The sequence below is a fragment of the Orussus abietinus genome, unplaced genomic scaffold (genome assembly GCF_000612105.2).
Source record: "Orussus abietinus isolate OABI.00-Male unplaced genomic scaffold, Oabi_2.0 scaffold7, whole genome shotgun sequence".
In the NCBI taxonomy this organism is placed as follows: Eukaryota; Metazoa; Arthropoda; class Insecta; order Hymenoptera; family Orussidae; genus Orussus; species Orussus abietinus.
The window spans coordinates 2,204,005-2,226,639 of NW_019394453.1; the positions used below are offsets into that span (position 1 = coordinate 2,204,005).

Genomic DNA, 22,635 nt, shown 5'->3' on the forward strand with positions numbered 1-22,635 from the left:
GGCGCGGCGATTACGTGGAAGTTACAGGCAATCATCGGGCGGAATGAGCATCCGCCTAGCCTTCCAGGAATACATTACCGACATCGCCTCTACGTGGCTCCCCGCGATCGGCGTTAGATCCTAATGATCTCGGTACGTGTACAAACGCGAGATTGCATTCTCTCCTGCGAAGACAAAGTCGGGGAAATTGACATGGCCGGTCGTGACCCGTCGCGGTTTCGCCGCAACGCTTCGAAGCGGTCGCAAAAAAATGACAATACAACATTCATTCAGGAAATCATGGACTTCAAGACTTGAAATCAGCTGGAAATCCCAAGGAAAAATCACTGGAAATCGTTGGAAATCACGGAAACGCCGTCACAATGTTAAGGCCAATCGTCACCTGTTACCGAATCGCATTGTTGTTCATCATATGAAATCATCAAAGGAAATCATTTCCACTGATATTTCGATATTTTCCACCTGAAGACCGGAAATAGGAATTAATTCGATTAAAGTAGAACGTAGGATGTCGAAAGGAGGACTTTAAAAAGTAAAACAGGAGGAGAAGGGGTCTTACTAGGATTTTTGGCAGGCTTAAAGAAAGGCCAAAATTTCGATTACCGTGGAAAAACAAATCCCTCGAGACAGTCGACTGGAGAAATTGTATAATGGTAAGAAATAACGGCGATCGACGTTCCTCCATGAGGAACGACCGGGTGCCTTCGGGAACCCGTTCTCTCGAAATAAATTAATCGCTCCTCGATATGCCGAACGAATCGAGCGGTGCTCTCGAATGCCGCCCGATTAATATGAAATAAATCCTGCGCCTGGGCGAAACGGCCGAAATTCCCGGCCTCGTGTCCAGGGACCTCGTATTACCAAAGTACACACGGTCCAAAACGGATGATAAGTAACGGACGTACAAGTTTCACCTGGCAGAAACGCCGAAGGGACATCGGCTTAATTGGACTGTCGAGCGCGCGAGGTCTTCGAAACTCTGCCGGGAATTTCTCCCAGGAACCTCTCGGAGAAGCCTCGCCGTTGAACGGGGCGACCCCTCGGCGATATCGGTAAATAATAAAGCCAACGTCCCGGATAACGGCCTCGAATTTCGCGCGGGTGGCCCGCCGTTTAACGACGGCTCGTTTTAATAACTCGCCGGCCTTCCTCGTCCGTCGACACTTTACCGGCCCGGTAACACCGACTTGCTTTCAAGCAAGACGGGAATAACTTTGCCAGACCTCGTTGAACCACCTCGAGAAATGTAAAAAAAATTGATAAGAGATGTTCATTAATAATTTTCAATAATAATTTGGGATTTTCGGGGCGCAGAGGGAGGTATACGGCTGAAGGGTGGAGAGAGTCTCGATTTCGCCGCCTAGGAATAACTTTTCCTCGTTGAGCCTCTTGAAGAAAGAGAAAAAGAAAAAAAATTGATAAGAGCCTCTCACGAATAATTTGTTGGAATAATTGGAGGGTGGATAGAGAATGGAAAATGTCTCGATTCCGCCACATCCTAGGGGCTCTGGAGACGCTCCAGGTTACGTCTCAACTCGAAAACGTATCACCTTGTACGCGTTTGTAAGGAGGTCGTTAATGCAGCTCGATTTGCATATCGATTGGCCGAGCGCAGGGAACTCCGAGCCCAGGGCACTGGCTACGTGGAAACGATCGCGAGAGCGATCGTTCTGCGACTACACCCGGATTACCCTGACGGAAGGAAAGACCATTATCGTACTTCGAGGGAACCGCGCATCGATAAATAATGCATGGCCGGAAATATGATAGCAGTTCCGAGTGGAGAGAAAAACGGGGGGTCCTAAAATGAGGAGTTTTGCGATCGGTTCCATAAAATCGATGGGCGATGATCGCGACAATAATTGCAGCTCGTGGGAGCAGGTTGTCGATGGCGTTTACAGGGAACGGGCGTGGAAGAAGTATCGCGAGTGGCCGGCTCGGTGGGATTACTTAACATTACTCCGGTGGTGCAGTTACCTGGGCTGTTTGTCGTGCGCACGGCGTGGAGAATGTAATAGGCACTATATTCGCCTTAACGCGCATGTTAAGAAGCTCCCTTTATGCATACAGGTAATGGCTCTTAGAATCTGGTAGCGGGCAATAAAAACGATTTCTGGTATGGCACAATGCGAGAGCCTCGGATGCCGATAGATTGTTCGTGCCGCGCCGCCGGTGTCGCCAGGAAACAGAGAAAAGGTGAGCGAGCCGATCCGCCGATATCCTGCGATAGGAGTACCGCTACCCTGCCAAGCACCTTTGCAGGTGAAATAAGGACCTATGATCTAGGGATTTCTCTGGAATTTTTTTTCTCCCAGGATTTGAAAACGAGCCATTTTTTTTTTTTAAGATTTCAAGCGCGAACCGGGAAATTCTGCGACATCCTGCGATACGTGTACCACTACCCTGCCGAACACCTTTGCAGGTGAAATAAGGACCCATGATCTAGGGATGGCTCTGGAATTTTTTTTTCTGCCAGGATTTGAAAACGAGCCATTTTTTTTTTAAGATTTCAAGCACGAACCGGGAAATTCTGCGACATCCTGCGATACGTGTACCGCTACCCTGCCGAGCACCTTTGCAGGTGAAATAAGGACCCATGATCTAGGGATGGCTGTGGAATTTTTTTTTTCTGCCAGGATTTGAAAACCAGCTATTTTTTTTTTTAAGATTTCAAGCGCGAACCGTGAAATTCTGCGACATCTTGTGATACGCGTACCGCTACCCTGCCGAGCACCTTTGCAGGTGAAATAAGGACCCATGATCTAGAAATGGCTCTGGAATTTTTTTTTCTGCCAGGATTTGAAAACCAGCTATTTTTTTTTTTTAAGATTTCAAGTGCGAACCGGGAAATTCTGCGACATCCTGCGATACGTGTACCGCTACCTCGCCGAGGTGAGACGAGGACTCTCGACGTCATTGAAGATCCTTTTCGGAAGGACTCACAGACGAGAAGGACGAAACCGAGCCACTCCTCGGAGCAATCGTCCTGCCGCGACTCGTGATTTGACGCGGTCTCCTGATAAAATCTTAATGTCGGAGCGCAAAGCAGGAAGCGACAATCCGTGGTCCAGACGGAGTCATTCAGCTGCCCACCGAGGGGCACCGTTGTACGTTACCTTTATTTGCATCTCGCAACATTCACGACTGGTTCCGAGTCGTGACTGATAATTATTGCCTATGAGTTACCAGCCGACCTGGCTGAACGCGATGGAGACGTTTTCCAGGTTTACGCGTCGACATCTTCCCCTGGACTAGAGCAATGAATCTTATCTCTGACCTCGTCTAACATATCCTTCCATGTCCTCGTTATCTCCTAGATGAAGAATTCCCGTATCCTTCTGCCTCTACCATTGACTAATTACCAAGTCCTAAGTACAGAGCTAACTTCTGAAATTTCTTCAAGAAACAAATTTTCTTTTATGCCAAACTCCACCCATCGCGTGTCTTGAACCGTAATAAACACATTTCCTCAGGTAAGTCAAGTACCCGTGAGGCGATACCTGTACTCAACGCTTACTTGAAACTATGCAAATACAGCGCAACGGATTTCTTCAATGAAGAAATTTTTTCTGTATATCGCCGATCAAACTCCACCCATCACGGCGATGTCAGTCGCGTGTCTTGGGCCGTAATGAACGTATTTCCCCAGGTAAGTCGGGTACCCGAGCGGCGAGTCCCGTCCTCGGGTACCCAGGTAACAGCCTGGACGCACGCGCCGCGCACTCGCGTAATGACAGGTTGCGCGGTCGCGAGAAAGAACCGCCGGTTCCTCGTGCACGTAGTCAGGGTTTGCGCGATGTCAAGGCAGTAAGCTGCAGGCAGCGAGCTCGCCGGCGACGAGAATCTACGTAATCAGACGTAATTAGCCCGTAGAGGCGGCGAGGAAGAGAGGAGTAGGTCCGCAGGTGAGTGACCCCGGCGCGGGTGGGGTCTCTTCGAGGTCGGGTCTGCCCGGGGTCGAAGAGGCCTCGAGGGCCGATGGCTCATGGGGAACCGTTCCGCGAGTGCGGCCTTTTTTCTTGGCACCGATCGATGGGAGAAACTCCCGGCCCCAGGGGCCAGGGACGTCATCACGCGACCCATCCTCCACCCTGACACGCGACGGGATTTCGATCCCCACGACCCACCAGGTAACTCAGGCATCTATGACGAAGAATCAATTCTACAGGGAATTCAGAAGACACTGGTAACTCCAAAGGACATCCAGTCTACGCTCTGATGAACGCCGTTATCGAGGAAATAAGCGCGCCGAAGAGGGCTCTTGAGGTACTTTTGCTGAAAAGGATGCACTCGATATCATTCTTTCTGGGAATTCTTGCTGGAAAGGGTGCAATTGATTTTGTGAGAGATTTTTTTTCCGATAAACATTTAATTTTTCTTCGGATTATTGCAGGAAAGGGTGCACCCCATTTCAAGAAAGAACGTGTTCCCCTGCACCCCGGCTTTTCTTCAGATCATTTCCAGAAAGGATGCACCCGATATCACGGCAGGACGAGGCTACCTCCACAACCCTTCATCGGAATTTTGCCAAATATCAGCTTCTCCAAGGTGCAGTAGCTGCATGGAGTCAGTTTCTCCAGCCGATGTTCGTGGGACCCGAGCCCGAACAATCGGGGTGTTGGGGCAACTGCAGCGGTGCAACAAGGAAGCCAACGGTTCCCTGGAGTGTACCGTGTACCAGGTACCACGAACGAACGACGTTTATCTCCCCGAGTGGAGGTGCCGAGGATGCCCATCACATCTACAAGATGTGCCATTTTCAAGGAAAGATAATCCCAAAGTCGCAGATTCGTGATCTCGTCGTTGCATCCCCATTGAGGTGATATGAAAGGGTCATTCTATACATATATATATTTTTTTTTTGATGTTTTGATATACATAGAATGACCTTTTTATAACATCTGAATGCCAAACAACGTAAAGAGTATCCACGGATCCTGGTAATTATTATCATTGGTAATCACGGTTTCGCTCAAGCCCAACGTTTACCCAACTACGGAAAAACTCCGCCGCGAATCCGTTTACCATCCGCGAATAGATGAAACGGAGAAGAGGAGAAGAGTTCGAGCTATAATCTGTAATGATGATCATTCGATTAGCAATTGCTGCTCGCTGACATTATCGAGTCTGTCCATAATTCCTCCTACAAGTTTGCAACTCGGAGACTATTTTACGTCGCCATCGCGCCTTATCTCCTGAATAAAGGACTCTACGCGTGATTCGATAACACGCGAGGCTCGCATTAAAAATTGCGAAACCGCCATTGATCTTGCAGACTCGTCACGCACTTAGGAGTGGAAAAATTTCGCATCTCGGCAGATTACGCGAAAGCTGGGATCGAGTACCGTGCAATGATCGTTTTTTCGGTTATATCTCTAGTAGCACAAAATACTTGTCATATATTTCCTATATATTTAACGAATATATCTTTCATTTTAAATATATTTAGCAGACATTTGAAACATTTGCAAAACATTCATCCGCCGAATACATCATAAACGTTTCGGAAATATTTAAAATAAAAGGTCACACGTTCCGCTACCATTTGATACCAAGTGAAGTGCACCGATAATAATCGTAAAGTGAAAAATGTATAAGATAATAAAAATCTACAAAATTTAAGAGATCCGTCGCTTGAGATATTTGGCAAAGACGACAAAACAATATTTGTAAATTATTATGTGCTATCAGGGATCTCGTCATATCTTGTTATATCAGTCCCGGACACTCGAATTTTCGCGTGCGAAGGGGCCGGCAACTTGTGGAGGTAAAATCGTCATTTTTACGAGGGGTTGAAAAATCAGCCCGATTCCACGTTTCCTGATTCCGCTGCCGAGTTAAACAACCCCTGCCAAAGGAGCGACGGGTTGCTGATTAGAAAATGACCGAGGAAGTCCCTCGGTCCCGCCCTTTCCTCTTTTTGCGGCCGCCGAGATCGACTCCCCGGTGAAATTCATTCGCGAATAGACGAGACCGGATCCTCTTTACCTACAAGAAGCATGAATAACGAGTCCCGCACGTGACATTCTGTGCTGGAGAATTCCTGTGTTATATGTGGCCTTTCTTGCCGGCGGGAATGACACGGCGCAAAACTGGCGCACACAAAGTGTCTTTTCAACAGATGGCGGACTCCTGGCACGAGTGCAATGCGCGTTTTCCTTTCTGAATCCACTGTACATCTTCTCCGGCCATCAGGGGAAGGAAAAAGTAGCAAAGACTAGGCTGCAGATGTGAGGGATTTTCTTTTTCTCATTTCTTTCCATACAGTGAAGGATTCGCGGCAACGAGGTGTGATAACCCAGGTGGACGTCGTGGACTTTTACGGGGGATGGTGCAGGATATCGTTGACATACCTTAACATTTGCAATAATTGTTTAATAACCATCATATGATTAATCGAGGATCATCGATCATGCACTGCAAAAGTGCACCATTATCGAGAATTTCGGCAATTTGCCCCGCACCTTGTGTTATCACAAATCTGCCGCAGGGAATTATCTCGGCCTATTGTTGCGGAACATGATCGCGAGGCAATTAATACAGAATCATCGATCAGGATTTTCTCTCAATAAATTGCTACATGCATCCGTACATAAGGGTACCCGAAATCGGAGAAAGAAACGCATCATTGTCGGTATCAATTGCGCAAGAGAAGCGAGTTAGGTACGGTCACGCGAATCGGCCGTAATTCGCGGCGGATCCGTAAGAAAATCCGCTAATTCGCGTGAGCTGAGCACTCTTGGAGGGAGGTGCCCATGGCGAGGAATCTCTCCCTGGAGGTTCTCATATTCGGGCGAGCCGGAATGAATACCCGCGGCGGAATGTATTCGGCCAGCAGCGGCTCGTGGGAAGTGGTCAGAGGGTCCGGCAACGGGAACCGAGCCGTAATCACGACTCCTAGTAACGACGGCTACCTCGGTGGTAATTGTAAATTCGTCACGGCGCCGACGTGGGTTATTAGCGAGTCACTCGCGAAAAAAAGAAAGAAAAAGAAAAAAAAAGAAGGGATGCGATGGTCGCTCACCAATGACCCGGTTCGCCTATTGGAAGACCGGCATAAAAAAAAAAGAAATAAAAAAACCGATGAGATTTAATATAATCAGAGAACGAGGATGACCTAAGAACGAATGTTCAATGATGTTGGAATCAGCATCCCGTGAAATTAGTACTATAGAACTAGGTGCATAGATGAAATTTATCCAGACCCGATTTTTCCACTGTTCATGGATGAGGGACCTTTCTGTGCGATACAATTCAGCTTACACGTGCCGATATGACTTTTCCCCATGACCGAATTATTTTTCAGCACGACATAGAGCGCATAATCTAGAAGTGCGGAGAGGGCGAAACAGGGTGGGAGATCCAGGGGTCCGGTTTCTGGAGAGGGATAAATCGGCGGTACCGTGCCGCTCGCGATAAGAGATGGACCCGGGAGGACGATCCTCGCGGCGAGGGTCTCTCGCCCATGGGAACCCATGGGAACCCCCGAGAGATCGTGCCGTATGTAGATGGCGCGAGGCGCTAGGTGTCTCGGAGCACGCCGCGGCTTTGCACGAAGGCGGTCTATTAGTTCTAACCCCGGCGAAGAGGTGCCGTATCTGCGATCTATCCGATAAGATGCAACAATACAGGAAGTCCTTACGGCGGAGCCGAATGCACGGGATCCCTTTTAGCGGGCTCGAAAATGGGAGAGAAGGTCGCGGATGATCCATGGCGTCTTCCGGCCTTGAAGGGGCTCAAGATGGGGGGTGATAGGGATCGAAACGAACCCGATAGCGCCAGAGGGTGGCGCCGTCTCGACGCAAGAGGGGCTTCAGGGACCCTAGGGGTCCTAGGGATTCCGTGCCCCCGGGGGCCGCGATCGGCGGTGCCGGAGGCACTGGCATAGTTCACCGCGTGTCTTCCACAACGCCGGACCGGCCCACGCCAGGATTCCACGGATGCAAATTCACCTGAGCTATCGCCGGATCGTGAGTCTCCGGGTGGAGCGAGAGACAACGAATAAGCGGGAACGGAGGGTACCCTCCGTGCGGCGTTGTGCACTTGCACCACGACCTGCGACCACGGTTGCATGATGTATATCCGCCACCGGGTTGCCGGCGAATATGCAAACCACCGGCGCGCCCGGGAGGGTCAAGCCTCCGGTCACGGCGGGCCCGCCGATGGTCAAGACAGAAGGAAGTCGTAAATCATACTTCGGTTCTTGAGGAGGAGGGCGGTGGACCAACCCCTGCGAGAGCTTCGGGACGTTAGGAGTATCTTGAAGACTACTTTGAAGACTACCTCGAAGAGCACCTCGAAGAGGTGCTCGTCAATTTTAATATCACAAGTTTTGATTACTTGCAGTGCCACTCGGAGGCTAAACCTCCTCTCAAAAGGTGGTACCATTTCGTTTTGGTCCAGGCGCCGGGAACGATGGTAGACCACACAAGAAGACCCCGTAGGGAACGACCGGACTTTGTGTCTTGTGCCATTTTTCAAGCCGGCTCCCATTCATCCCGGACGCGTATCGACCCATCGAAATTTCACTCGTGTCAAATTTGTCAGTCCCGTATGTTTCGTGAGACCATCTTGGAACGTCAAACTCGAAGACTGGTCGACGTCGCTGGGAACCTCCAGGGTACCCTGACGAAACCGCGAAGGATCCTTGTGGAATCCTCGCCACCGAGTTGGTGGAGGCGCGATAAATAGCGAGCCGACGGGATTTCGCAGCCGACCTCTGCTGGATCGATCAGAGCTGAGAATCAGCTGATTGAGATTTATGGCGATCGTATTGTGCGCCTCATAGATGCTCGCCACTCTCTATTACATAAATATCCGTTACCGGCCAGCACTTCTCGGGTTATCTTCGTACCCTCACTGCCGTTAACCAAAATTTTCACGCTGAAATTTCTCAAAGTTCCTGATTAGACCTTAGAAAAAAAAAATGTCAACCCGGCCGAACCGATTCATCGATATCTTTGGCAATCGTTTCGTGTGCCCCATCGGCTCGCGATTACATAAATATCTGTTATCGGCGATCATTCCGTACGACTATCTTCGGACCGTCACCACCGTTCCCAAAAATACCGTGCCAAAATTTCCCCGCTAAAGCTCGAGGAAAGTCTCGAAGAAGACGACCCTGCCGACCCCTCCGCGCGTGCATTCCGCGTTCCTTCGGGCGAGCACCTGCACAGGCATCTTGGATAGGCTCTCTTTATGCGGAGACATTGGCGAGATAATGTCTCACGGTAAATCAGAATTTTTCCCCGCATGCGGAACGTAAACTATGGATAAACGATTAAGGTCTGTTCCCTTAGGAGCGGAGGCGCTTTTTAACGCGGGGACCCTCGCCGAAGACGGTGGAAAATCTCGGGAAATGAGAAAGGGGAAAAGGGGCACAATGCGCGGGTTTTATGCGCGACACGTGTTAACGCCGAGAGAGGAAAACTCCGGAAAAATTACTCCACGCAGGTTTTACGCACGACATATGGCAGATGCAATCGTATAGAGACGACGTGCGCCAAGACGTCACCGCGGTGTCGCCGTCGCGGCGACATTATCATTAGTCGCGTCGCGGTGCGACGTGTTGATGAGGATTTAGAGGCGTTGCAATCTTAGGTGCACGTCATGAGCAGCCACGGCGTGAAACGCTTAATTATCCGCGTATTAATAATAAAAATAAACATTTTAATACATCGACACGGGTAATTTCATTAACGGCATTCCCCACCAAAGTGAGGACGATGAATTGAGCCGCTAGATGGCATCGGCATCAAACTCGGTGGGAGAAAAAACGTTCTTTCTCGCTCGGATGAGGAACGCGGGGAATTTTTTTTTAATATGAAAATGACCCCTTATCGAAAATCGCTCACGTGTTAACACCTATCAATGTTTTATCTTTAAAACGAGTGCATCTACCGGGAAGATTTGCACGAGAGAAGATCCTCGCCAGAAAGAAGAGAAATGGGAGAGACTCGGGAGTCGCTACTGGGTCAAGTTCAGGGGCCTGCATCCTGATAATACACCAGTGGGTGCATCGGCTATGAAGTACCAATTCCTTCTATACACCGAGTGTATATAAATTCTAGAAACGGGACTAGATTCCAGGGAAATACTTTCAAAGTTGACATAAAGGCAGGTGTTTTAGTCCCGACGAAAACATTAAACTAACCGAAGATATATTTCTTCGAATGGTACCAAAAAAGTATTGAATTAATTCCTAGAATAATTATCCTTCCCAAGTGAACTGGAATAAATAGGATGCAACGTTTCTTCGGGATTGTGACAATTTATTTCAGTTTCAGTCAAATAATTATTCATTGAATTAATTATTTCCTTTGGTACTACTCAATGAAATATTCCGTCGGTTAGATGAATGCCTCTTCTCGGGTTATGGAATTATTTTACAGGGAAAAGTGTATGCAACGGAGCGATGGTGGAATTTCAACACGGCAGCTCCCGGGGTTAGCTCGACAGTAATGTCCACCGGTATTTACCTGGTTTACGCCGATGACTCAGATTATCGGGAATAAAGGTGAGACTTAAGAGATCTTAGCGTGAAATACGACTTGTAACTGCCGATCAAATGGGGCTTAAATCAGAATTCCGCATTATCGGGGGATCTTAACCTTCGACACCGTGTCCACCGCGGCGCCGGGATGCGTGCCGAGCGAAGCCGAGGATAGCCGAGCATAGCCGAGCGCTGCACTTTCGTAACCCCGGCCCCTTCGAGTCAGCTGATCGCGTCCAGATAGACAATAACGCAAGTTGTCAATGAACCAAGTTTACGAGGGTGACTCAGATTGTTATTGCAGAAGCGAGACTGGAGAGGTAAAACCGATGTCGGAACCCGAGCCAGTCGCCTGGCGGCCTGGAAAAGCCGACTGGAAATTTCGTCCATGACAAGTGCATTCGGCAGCTGCAACTAAATTGCAGATAAGAGTTGAAAATTTCCCGGGGTCCAATCGTCATCGGGGTATCGAGAAAAGGGAATCGCTGGGCCAACGTGGGTGGATAAATTCAAGAGATTCCGGGTAAAATGCTGACCCCGCCGAGATGCACCGAGCGATGCACCGCGAGATGCACCTCCTTTCTCGGGACTCATCGGCGCTGCCGCCATATCCGAGGAGACGAGTACCTCGCATATAAATAGGCCAATTAGGCTGTCCACGTAGCCCGGCACGACGCCGGCAACGCGCCACGATAATACGATTATTATGATGGACAATTTACGATACACCGTGTAAGCGGGATATTTTTGCGGTTTTTCGCACGTCCCGTGCGTGCCAGCTGTCCGTCCCGGTTGGCCCGCTATCGGTCCTCTCGGCGGAACTCACCTCCACCAGGTAAACCGAGAAGGCCCACCTGCCATGGTTGGGTCGCGATAACGGTCAAACAGTGGATGAGAAAATTGGAGAGGTCATCCTCGTGATAAGGGGTCCGGGCTGAAGTTGGTCTCGAAGTGGGCGACTTTGGGAAGGGACTTGTCAACCTTGAAATCTGGGCCCTATCCCACGTCAAATGGATAGATAAGCATAAGGCTACGATATCGGTCACGGTGCCGAAAATAAAAAACTACCACCTCCAGTAAGGCCCACCCCTGATAAGGCCCCATTCCCCGGGCCAGATCGCCCCCAAAATCGGCAACCTCGGGAACCTCAGCGCCAGCCATGAGGTTTGGGCCCTCGTCAAGTTAGTAGGTAAGCATAACGCTCCCGGTGGGAAAATCAGAAACCACCGCTACACCTCTCCCCACCCCTGATAAGGCCCCATTTCCCGGACCAGATCGCCTCCGAAATCGGCGACCTCGGGAACCTCAGCGCCAGCCATGAGATTTGGGCCCTCGTCAAGTTAGTAGGTAAGCATAACACTCCCGGTGGGAAAATCAGAAACCACCACACCACCTCTCTCCACCCCTGATAAGGCCCCATTCCCCGGGCCAGATCGCCCCCAAAATCGGCGACCTCAGGAACCTCAGCGCCAGCCATGAGATTTGGGCCCTCCTCAAGTTAGTAGGTAAGCATAACACTCCCAGTGGGAAAATCAGAAACCATCACCCCACCTCTCTCCACCCGTGATAAGGCCCCATTCCCCGGGCCAGATCGCCCCCGAAATCGGCGACCTCAGGAACCTCAGCGCCAACCTTGAGATCCGGGCCCTCTCGGGTCGGGGTCCGCGTCAAGTGAGTAGGTAAGCATCGGGCCCCGCTACGTCCAGACGAGAAACGGTCCGAGGAGCTCGGCCGAAGGTGGATGGTGGTGCTAGTGGGGGCGTGCGATAGTTCAAGTCGTGAGCGAGCAGCCCCGCCCGACACTACCGCGGAGCATCTCCGCTCTGACCCCCGCTGACTTTCCCCCCCTGGGCCCGTGGGCCCCGGAGGCAGCGCGGCGGCGCCAAGGGCACCGCTCGCGGGCCCCTCGACGCCCCCACTCCACCTGGCCCCTCGGCCACCCGGGGGGAGGGAAGGAAGAGGCAGTGATAAGTGTGGGAAGGGCAGGTTGCATAAGGTCTAATATTATGCAAGCACAGCCTGAATGCGTTGGATCCTGGGCCCGCGCTCGAGCGGCTACACGCAGAACACGGCTAGCTACAAGGGAACGGTCTACTCCTCCGCGGCCCGGTACCTGCATAGGAATCGTACGAGCGTTGAACCCAGGAAGTGGCCGTGAAATAGTCATTCCTGAAAGGTTAACTCCTACCGCGGATATCTCGAGCCGGCGGAGAACCCGATACAGGAAGGAAACGCGCGCCAAAGGGACCGACCAGGAGGCCCCCGCCGGGGGCCTCCAAGGCCCCGACACGCCCTACCCTCCGGCCCCCCATGGACCTTATTTCCTTTTTCTCGAGACAGGTGGACGGGTTAAGGCGGTGAGAAATTTAATCGACCTCGGTAAAACACTCCTCTCCTTATCTAAAAATTGATTTCGATCCTAGGCTTCGGAAACGCGGAAAATATCAAAAGTGTGACGAGTTCGGATTTATGACTAGGGAACATCTTGTATTTGGAAAATATTTTTAAAATTAATATATAAGCGTTTGTAAATTTTGCAAATAAAGAGAAATACAGAAGAAGAAATTTCATGGATGTTGGCACTTTCCTTCGAGCTTTAGGATCGACGTGGTAAAATTTCCAACGACTCGGTACAATAAGTCCGGGGAAAAGTTTCATAAACGACTGACCCCTCGGATGTCACTTTCGTGCCACCTTAAGGAGCTCCTCTCCGCGCGTCCTCCGACTATCTTTAAGGACCTACTTTCTCCTATCCCCTCGACCCTTCCCAGGGTGTAAAAGTCCCAGGGAAACCGTTTCGAGGAATCGTCGCTATCCTCGGCTTCTCGAGGAAGAATTGAATCTCGTTCCCACGAGGCGAGGTCGCCGGCGAACCGCAGGGAACCTAGTCGTTCCCGCCTAGACAACGGGATTCGCACCTCCCATTCGTCGCTATGGGGCTGGGCCCCTGAAATTTTCGAGGGCGCACCTATCTGGGACCTTTATCTACGTCTATCCACGTCGTATCGGGGCCGGGCCCCTGAAATTTCGAGGACGCGCCTGCCTGGGACCCTTATCTACGTTTATCTACGTACTATCCACATCGCTATCAAGACTGCGCCCCTGAAATTGCGAAGGCACACCTGTCTAGGACCTTTATCTACGTTTATCCACGTCGCCATCGGAGCTGCGACCTTTATCTACGTCTATCCACGTCACTATCAAGGCCCTGAAATTTTTAGGCCTCACCTGTCTGGGACCCTTATCTACGTCTATCAACGTTGTTATCGGCGCTGGCCCTCTGAAATTTCGAGGATACGTTTATCTGGGGCCCTTATCTACGTCTATCCACGTCGTATCGGGGCCTCACGACGTGTGACGTGCGACCGGTGAGGCCCCTCTCAGGGGTCTGCCGGGGTCGGAGGGCAAAAGGCACTTCTCACGCCCCCGACGTGCCCGGAGATGCACCCACTTAGACGAAGCGTGCATACCGTAACGTGGACGATTAGTGTAAGCGCTTAATTGCCGCGAACGCGCGTGCGTGACGGCCGGTATCGATCATCGGCGATCGCGGATCGCGAATCGCAAATCGCGGATCTCGGCCCGATCGCGCCGTCCACTGGATCCGCCGATTGCGAGGCCGCAGGGATTCCCGGCGATCCACCACTTATCGACTTAGCGCACAACCTCGAGGAATTTGTTACAAGTCTGCGGAAAATCCTCGTTTAATATCCACGCTCTCGTTATGATAAAAAATTTAGGTATGACACTTCCACGAGATACAAAAATGCCACACGGCGTGAAAATAATTATAATCGCTAGAAATTTGATAATGACCAATCTCCGAGATTTCCAATATAATGACGTGTACAAGCCCTTGAGTTTGTAAAAAATAATTTATATACAGACATTTTGAAAAATTCTTTGTGGAAATTTGAAATACCACTTTCACGTCCTCTTCACGTCACGTAGGACGATTGCTGATAGAGTTTTAGGATTTGTCCCCGAAGTGGATCCGATTGCATTATCTATACAGTACGCGAGGTATGGGAAGTGAAGATAATTCACGTCCTCGAGATCTTGAAATCGAGTTACCGTACGTGGAAAGGAAAATTCGTCACGCGGCATCCCTCGGGACGAGGTCGTCACTCTGGACAGGTTCCAGAAAAGCAGGAGCCGGCCTGATAACTCGCGCCCCGAGATAAACGTCAGATACCCATCGGCAGTCGGATCGCTTGAAACAAGAAGAGAGGCTCGTACACGGAGAACACGAGTGGCATTATGCCGGAGCCGGATAGTTACACGTGGGTATAATGTAACATCCAGCGGGGTGTCAAGACGTCGTAAATAAAGAGACAACCCGGACACCCGAGTCCCAGGATTAGCGTTGATAAAATATCCTTTTTCATATGAAAAAAAAAGATATATATATATTTTTTTCTCTCTTTCTCTCAGCACTCGTCGCTCCGCGCGACCGTAGTTGCCGAAGAGGAAGAGAAACCTCGATCAAGTTCGAGTCGAGTCGGTCCTTTTACGACTCGTACCGGTCGCAGGTCCCTTTGATATGGCTCGAGTTGGCCAACGTTCTGGCAACCTTTTTTCACGGGGGGCCGAGTTCAAGAATCATCGCTAAACGGACTTAGGAGAACTGTCATTGCTCTCGCAATCGATCTCGCTTGCACAATCGGGCACGTTCGAAAATTCGCCGCACGTTCGCGACCGCCGGGTAAAACGTTCACTTTGCCCCCTGGGTGGCGTAGACGTACTTATCTCGGCAAACCATGTCGTACACCGTCGCCGGTATTAATCGAAACAGCAGGGTACCCATCATCATAATAACCGGGATATTCTGTTAATAACTGATTTAATTACGGAGAGAGTTGGGTCGTTGTCCCGCGGATATTGGGCTCTGGGATAATATCAGCCACTTTCCCACTTTTCACTTAAAGTCACTTAAAAGGATGTCAAAGTGGCATCGGAGGAGTGAATTGTACATGAAACATTTCTTGGGGCACCGAATCCTTTCAAGCTTTACAATCTCATAACGGAGGTCTTGACACCCGTGAGATTTTATTTCTTATCAACGATATCATAAATATCAGTAAACAAATTTAAAGCAAAAAAAATGACATATGAATAAAGAAAATATTCCTTTAGTTCAAATGAATGATTTTTCTCGGGGCAGTTTTCACTACAATCGAGATCTGATGAACACCTTCCGTGGCACTAGAAATTATTACTACACTCTTAATTAATTGTTTATGCCTAGTTATTCCTTCGGGGAGGAGTCCCCGTCCTCTTACGGGAACTCAGAAGTGTTAAGTGCGCAAGTGTAAAGTTACATACGGAAGATGAGCCCCCTGCTTTTAAGTGGCTGGGAATGAACGCAATGAACTTTACTCCGAGCCATGAAAGCCGAGTCGCGGTGGTTCCTCCTAAGGGAACAATCGCGAGAACCACTTGGGGGGAATCGCAATCGGCACGAGGGGTAAATGTTTCTTGCGATTCGTTAAATCATTACGGGACTCGGTTTAAAAGCCCCACGTGGGACCACCGTATTTTTTCCTATGAGAGAACGGTTCGATCGCGCGTCTCAGGCGCGGCTTATCACGAATCGGAACTCCATGTAACATGAAATCAAAATCATGATCAAGATCATGTACGTAAAATAATCGTTAACATCGACGTTGATAATAAGTTGAATAAGACGTTATATATATACATATGTAAAACAATCGTTAATATACGATGCAAATATAGTTTACAATATTGCAATATAGTTTACACGATTACGGTCAATGGTTTTACGCCTTTAAGAAATTTTCTTGAGTTACCTGACAAATATGTATAGCCGCGAATTTATTAGTGTGTATTCCACAATTCTGGGTTTATTGGAAGGGATTCGGAGTCAGGTGATAACCAGATACGAAACGCGGGTCTTCCTTCGGTGCTACCGGCTAACGCCTCCACAAAGGGGGCTTTCTCGGCTTATCAGTCTTATCTGCCGACAGTGGCGGGTGCATATTGCGCCGGGGGTCGGTCTCGGTCCCGAGCACACGGCCTGCATCGCTTGCATCGGCTGCATTGCTGCGGGGAGCCCCATCGCCTATAATCTGCAGTTTAGAAACACCAGGGCCCGATCTCAGATCCTATCTCAGAGTGCTCCGAGCGCGATATGACCGCTCGCCTATTGCTACTCGTCTTGGCCTCGAGAGGCCACGGCAATCGGTTTGCCATTCAACTTGATCTATCTGGATCGATCTGGCCGAGCCATCGGGATCGATCGCAAACGGTAGAAAATTATAAAATTAAGCGTTACCGCAATAGTTCTGCAAAAGGGTCTAATAAAGGGGAAAAATCCCTTAATGTGAAGGCAAGATAGAGCGAGGAGAAAAATTTCATATCGGCCGCGAAAAATATGATTTCTTTGAATAATGCTCATTTGGAAAGAGTAACAGGGTATTGCTACAGAGAAAATGTAATTACCCCGAAGAGATATTTTTGCCTTCCGTTCAGAGAAATATACTCTGGGAATTTCTTTAAAACTGCAACAAGTTTAATCCTGACATATAACTCGGTATATTTTGTTCGAGGGAATAATTTCTGTAATTTCCTCTCCCTCTAATTTTTAGGGAAAATCATGATTTTGCATGGAAACTCGATAAAGCGTGGGAAACGGGAGTGAGGAAAAATGCGGAAAATCCTTAGGGGTCATCTCTCGTCTTATCAGTGCGTCGGAAATGGTGTCTTGCGGGAGATTACGAGGAAAGAATTACTGCCGAGAAAATTGGCAAGGCTATTCTCCTTTTCCCAGCACACGCCCTTCCCTCTCGCGACGTCTCAGCCTGGAGACAAAAAGATCCCTCCCGGTAATACTGTTACGCGTTATCTGGATCACCGACATGCCGGCGGAAGCTCGAGAAACGGGCCGAGTAATTAATCAGAGACAATCAAAGTCTGGGAGCCTCTGCTCGGCTTGACTCCCAACAAACGAAACGCTATCCGTCATCAGCGCACGACTCGGGGAGAAATGTAGAAAGAAAGAGAGAAATTCCGTTTTCCTCGGGAACTCCGGAAAATCGGGCTCTCTGGTTTTCCCATCCTTCGGGAAAATCACGCGAATCCAGGAAACGCGTTTATTCGCCACGATTACCTTTTCCGAGTCAAAAGTCCGTTCAAGAGAGGATTTTTCATCGGGAAGAGAATTTGAAGTCATGGAGGGTACTCAGTGATGATGCACTGAGAGAATAAAAAATCACTTTGAATTAAAAAAAATTTTCTTAGGTTCGACGCATTATTGTCTTTTTTTTTTCCCTCAGTTTAGAGAACGACAAATCATACCTACGGGTGATTTTCCATTCCACCGAGAACGTTTCTTGAATTTCTTTTTCTCCAAGTGGGACGAATTCGTGAGCGCGAGTCATCGAGGACGCCGTGATGGAGTGTGACGTCGCGGCGACGGTGATCGTAGGAATAATGAGGCGCCGCTAATGTACGTATGGCGCCCTCGGCTATGGCGTCGAGCATTAGAAGGGTAATTAGCGACGGCGGGACAAAAAGCAAGTGCCGTTTCGAGCTGCTCATGTCCTTAATTATATCCCTTTCATGCGCGGAATGTGAACCTAAGCGCCGCTATTTGAGCCTCTGACGCGAGCGGCCCGCCCAGATCGTTGCTGATGAATCGCGACGGAAAGATAACAGACTCGATGAGGTCTTCTTCCTCCCGAAAGGAGAACGGATCCAGGAAAAACCCCAAGGGGAATAATCGCCTTTGAACCCTATACAATATTTCTTATCGATTTTTCTCACGATGGAAAATTCGATAATCCCTTAATTTAGCGAAATCGAAGATCATTGATGTTTTCTCCCGAAATTTTCATTTTGATCGTCCACCCGAGAAGTCAAGGAGGGTCGAACCTAATCAGGATTTTCCTTGCAAAAATTCGATAAAACCTTGATTTCATGAAATTGGGGTTCAGGGATGTTTTCTCCCGAAATTTTCATTTTGAACGTCGAATCGAGAAGTCAAGGGGGGTCGAACATAATCGGGATTTTCCTTAAAAAAATTCGATGAAACCTTGATTTCATGAAATTGGGGTTCAGGGATGTTTTCTCCCGAACTTTTCATTTTGAACGTCGACCCGAGAAATTAAGAGGGGTCGAACCTAACCAGGATCGCCGTCTAGTTGAGCAAGTACGACGCCCCTTAAGGCGCCGCCTTTTCCCGATGCGCGCGTCCACCTCTGCCTCTATCGAAGTCCCGGTGCATTTCCCAAGGCGTTTAATTTTTGGTTGCGTCACAGCCCGACTCGGCCCCGCGTATATGGTATCCACGTACGATAGGAATTTTCCGATAGGCTACTCGCCGGGATTTATGGACGCGCGAAGAGCGCAACGCGGATACGTGGAGCGGACTTTAATATCCACCTATCTGCCCATCTCTGCCCATCCGCCCATCCGCGAGAGGGTAAACAATAGAATGTCGCGGATTAAAGGAACGCCGCGCGTCCAGGTGGGGGACCCTCGGAGCCTCGGAGCTTTCGCGTATCCTCTCCCAGGGCGTGTCGCGAAAAGTCCAGCTTTAAAGCGCCTCCACCGATTCTTCGACGGAGGGCCCTAAGCCGAATGAGCAGCGGAAAACAGATATAATTACAGAGAAAATCATATGCGAGACCCCCAAAAAAGCTCTAGGAACCGAAAAATGAAAAATCTGATAATCCAGTAAAAATGAACAATTAACACTTTGGAATTACATTTTCTACATATGTAATACCAGGTAGATGTCATCCACGTCCCTCCTAGGAACGACATCTACTAGCTGGTGTGCCGCTACATTGTTAATAACAAAGTATTACCTTTATATCGCTGCCAAGGAAAGGCACCCCAGAGTGGAGAGTACCTCGGGATAATAATTAGGCAGTCATTAAACGCGCTCTCCATAATCCTCGAATCGGCCGCGGAGGGCTTCCTCGGATTTACGAGACGCTGCATGACTGCTGGATTCGGATGCACCAGGCGGATCCGGTGCATCCTGCGAAAAGCGCATTAACGACCGCCATTAATCACCGCGGCTCTTTCGGCGTTTCCCGATACGCACGTATCGCTTTCAGGGATGGACAAGGGGGCGACTCTCCCGTAATTAACCCGTAAACGCGCGATACGAGCCACTATACCTCCGACGCGGTTTACGCGGGGCAGTAAACCGGCAGTTTCGTCCAGTTCATAATGCAGAATTCTCCCATTTACGGGGGGCGTGGAATTTTAAATGCCCCCCCTGTCCGCCGATACCACCGCTCGTTGCACAGGGGAGCGTACCGGCCACTTACGCGGGCAAATTACGAGCTACTCGCTGGCAAAACGGGCTACCAATGCGCACTAATGGCGCGAAAACACGGGCGAAACCCCCTCTTGATAATAAGTCATAAATCGCCCGCGGAAACCGCGAGTCGGAACCAGGAGTCCCAACGTTGGCGACTTAACGATCGAACCTTTATCGGGGGTTATCGGGAGATGATGGGGTTCCAGGAGGAAGAGCTGGACCTGATCTTGGTGGGGTCAATCGAAAGAGAATTTTTAGTCGTTATGAATTTTCCGAAATATCAATCCAGGACTTCTATCTCGGATCTACTAATTTCGTATGAAAAACGTGGGTTTACATCGGCGATATAGCGAGCCGATCAGGTTCGCCGGTCGTTATTGAAGATTGTTAATAATTAGGACGGAGGAAGTTGTTAGATTTTTGGCGAGAAATTTCCGCCTACTGATTTTAACCATGAGAATTAAATTTCACCGTTTAACAGGGAGTAGAAGTTCGACCCGACATGCGTGTGATGGTTATAGCGGAATAATAGAACGGGAAGATCCATCAAAGGGAGAGAGGGAGAGCCGTCATTAGGTCTTGCTCGGGAGGAATTAGAATGTACTCTTAGGAGTGATTATCGTTGCGCAAGAAGTCTCGATTCCTAGTGCCCTTAAGTAGGTACCTCGGGAGGAGGAAAAAAAGGAGAATTACGAGAGAGCCCGGCCCATTAAAGCACACTCCGGACGAGCGGAGAGAGTTTCCAGGGCGACCTCGTAACTTTTTCCGAGGGCTTTCATATGCGCGCTAATCGCCGCCCTAAGTGACTTCAATTTTCTCGCCGAGAGAAAGGATGCCCCTTCTCGACGTTGACGAGGAAGAGTCCCTACCTGTCGGAGGAAACCCTTTCCTAAAACTCTTACATTACCCGGAGGGGGCCATCCCTAGTCTTTCAAAAGTTCACGCAGCGTTCAGCCAGTGCTTATCAACGTTCATAAAATTCGTTATAAAAAAATCACGGATAAAAATCATAGAAAAAAGAAATCATAAATTCAATCGGGAATAAAATCATGAATAAAAAACGAAAAAATATCATGAATGATGATTTAAAAATCATGAAAAAATCACGAATAAAAAATCTCTCCACGGGATTCGATCCCAAAAAAGTCGCTAAGGGGAAAACATGGTCGATCCCGCAATTCCTCTAAATATCAGGGAAAGAAGAAGTCACCGGCTCGCCGATGGGAGCGGTGCCCTTGGGGAATGTTCCCCATCGCACAAAGCGGTGTTGGTAGAGCTGACCTTGAAAACACGGGAGCTTGCGACATCGCCAGGATTCTTCTCTCGAGTCGAAGGAGACCAGTAATTATCGAGAATCTTATTCGCAGGGCTGGCGAACTGCCCGAGGTTAAGCGACGCCGGGCGCGGTAACCCTGCGCGGATGGGTGTCCGGGAGAATTTCCGGCGGTTTTTCAAATTTTCTTCCGGTAAAGCGGGTTCGGCCCATCCGACGGAATGTGAAAATATGAAAATATGAAAACGTGAAATTGGGAAAATGACTCACTGGTTGATGCGCAGAGCGAGGGCGGGGGCGGCGTTGGGGTCGTCGAGGGCGAAGGTACTTTCCTGGCCGAGGCTATCAGGGCTGCTGGGCTGTACCTGGGCACCTGAAGTACCACCGGGGTTTTCACGGACAGGTCCACGGGTTCCAGCTGCACCGGAGGGCCCGCCGCCTGCAAGCACGAAGGGAAAAAAGATGCACTGTTAAAAATGTACAGATATCGTCAACGCTTCCGACTACACGTGTATTCTAAATTGGTAAAGGAAAATTGGTAGGAAAAAATTTCACTTGACAATTCGTATGAGTATCCCAAATTTGATAGAGCCGCAATACGAGGAGTAAGGCGCAACACTCGACCGCCATTCTTCCGCACATTTCTCACTTTCACAATTTTTGTTGACATTTATTTTTCGATATGCGTAATTGTAGACAATTCATGTAGTAAATGATCTGGATATTGTAAATGGAATTTCCTCATCATATGATGATCAAGAATTCCTATATGGGTGACTTCTTGAGTGATGACCCCCTTGGGTTGCACCTGCCCAGGTGTCTAGGGAGTTGGACCTCCAGGACGTCCAGACCTCGGTTTTCTCCTGAACCCTCCTCGATTCTCTGGTTCGATGTCCGAAACAAGTTTTGGACGACTTGGCCCCGTAGTTTGGGCACAACGGGAGCTGATGAAACCCGGTGAAAAATGGATGGACCAGCTATGGTCTTCAGCTCTTCGCGCTTAGCGGGACTTCATCTCCGATGGGCTGCATTCGAGATGCCGAGAGCCCGGCCTAACTCTAAGCTGGTAGCAGCGGGCCCAAGTGCTTTCGCGCAATTAGCATAACTAGCGTTGCTATTGACGTGGACTAATCACGACCAGTTCCCACGAGGTTCGGCTGATCTGGCTGCCCATTGCTCCTACTCCGCCTCTTGTACAGCTAATAGCCGATAGATCCAATAGCTGATCGAACGATAATCCGGCTATCCTGAGATCTGCTCTCCTTACCGACACCGTTTTCAGTCCAGATGAGAAATGCAGTACCTAAATCGCGAGTGTGACTCGTACACTAAGAAAGAAAAACTCATTGAACCAAAGTACCAAAGGAATATATTTCTCATACAAAGAATAAATGATTTCACTCGAATAAGTTATCATAATTCCGGATAAACGTCGCATCGATTACTCAAGAAAAAAATGAAGGAGCGGCGGAGATAAGGCCAGAATAGAGCTTTGTCAGAGGTTGATTTAATTCTCCCTGCACCGCGAGTTCGACTCGATAATAATCGAACTATTTTCGAAAGGTAAGACCG

General features: G+C 49.2%; 1 protein-coding gene across 2 annotated transcripts in view; it reads right to left on the reverse strand.

The window, feature by feature from the left end:
• Positions 1 to 22,635, reverse strand: part of LOC105704113 (putative uncharacterized protein DDB_G0271982) — a 287,296-nt gene that overhangs the window by 129,774 nt on the left and 134,887 nt on the right. For both annotated transcript variants that reach the window (XM_012433061.1, XM_012433062.1), the window contains exon 4: positions 21,334 to 21,502. In XM_012433061.1, the coding sequence (XP_012288484.1) occupies positions 21,334 to 21,502 (169 nt within the window). The remainder of the gene's footprint in view (positions 1 to 21,333; positions 21,503 to 22,635) is intronic.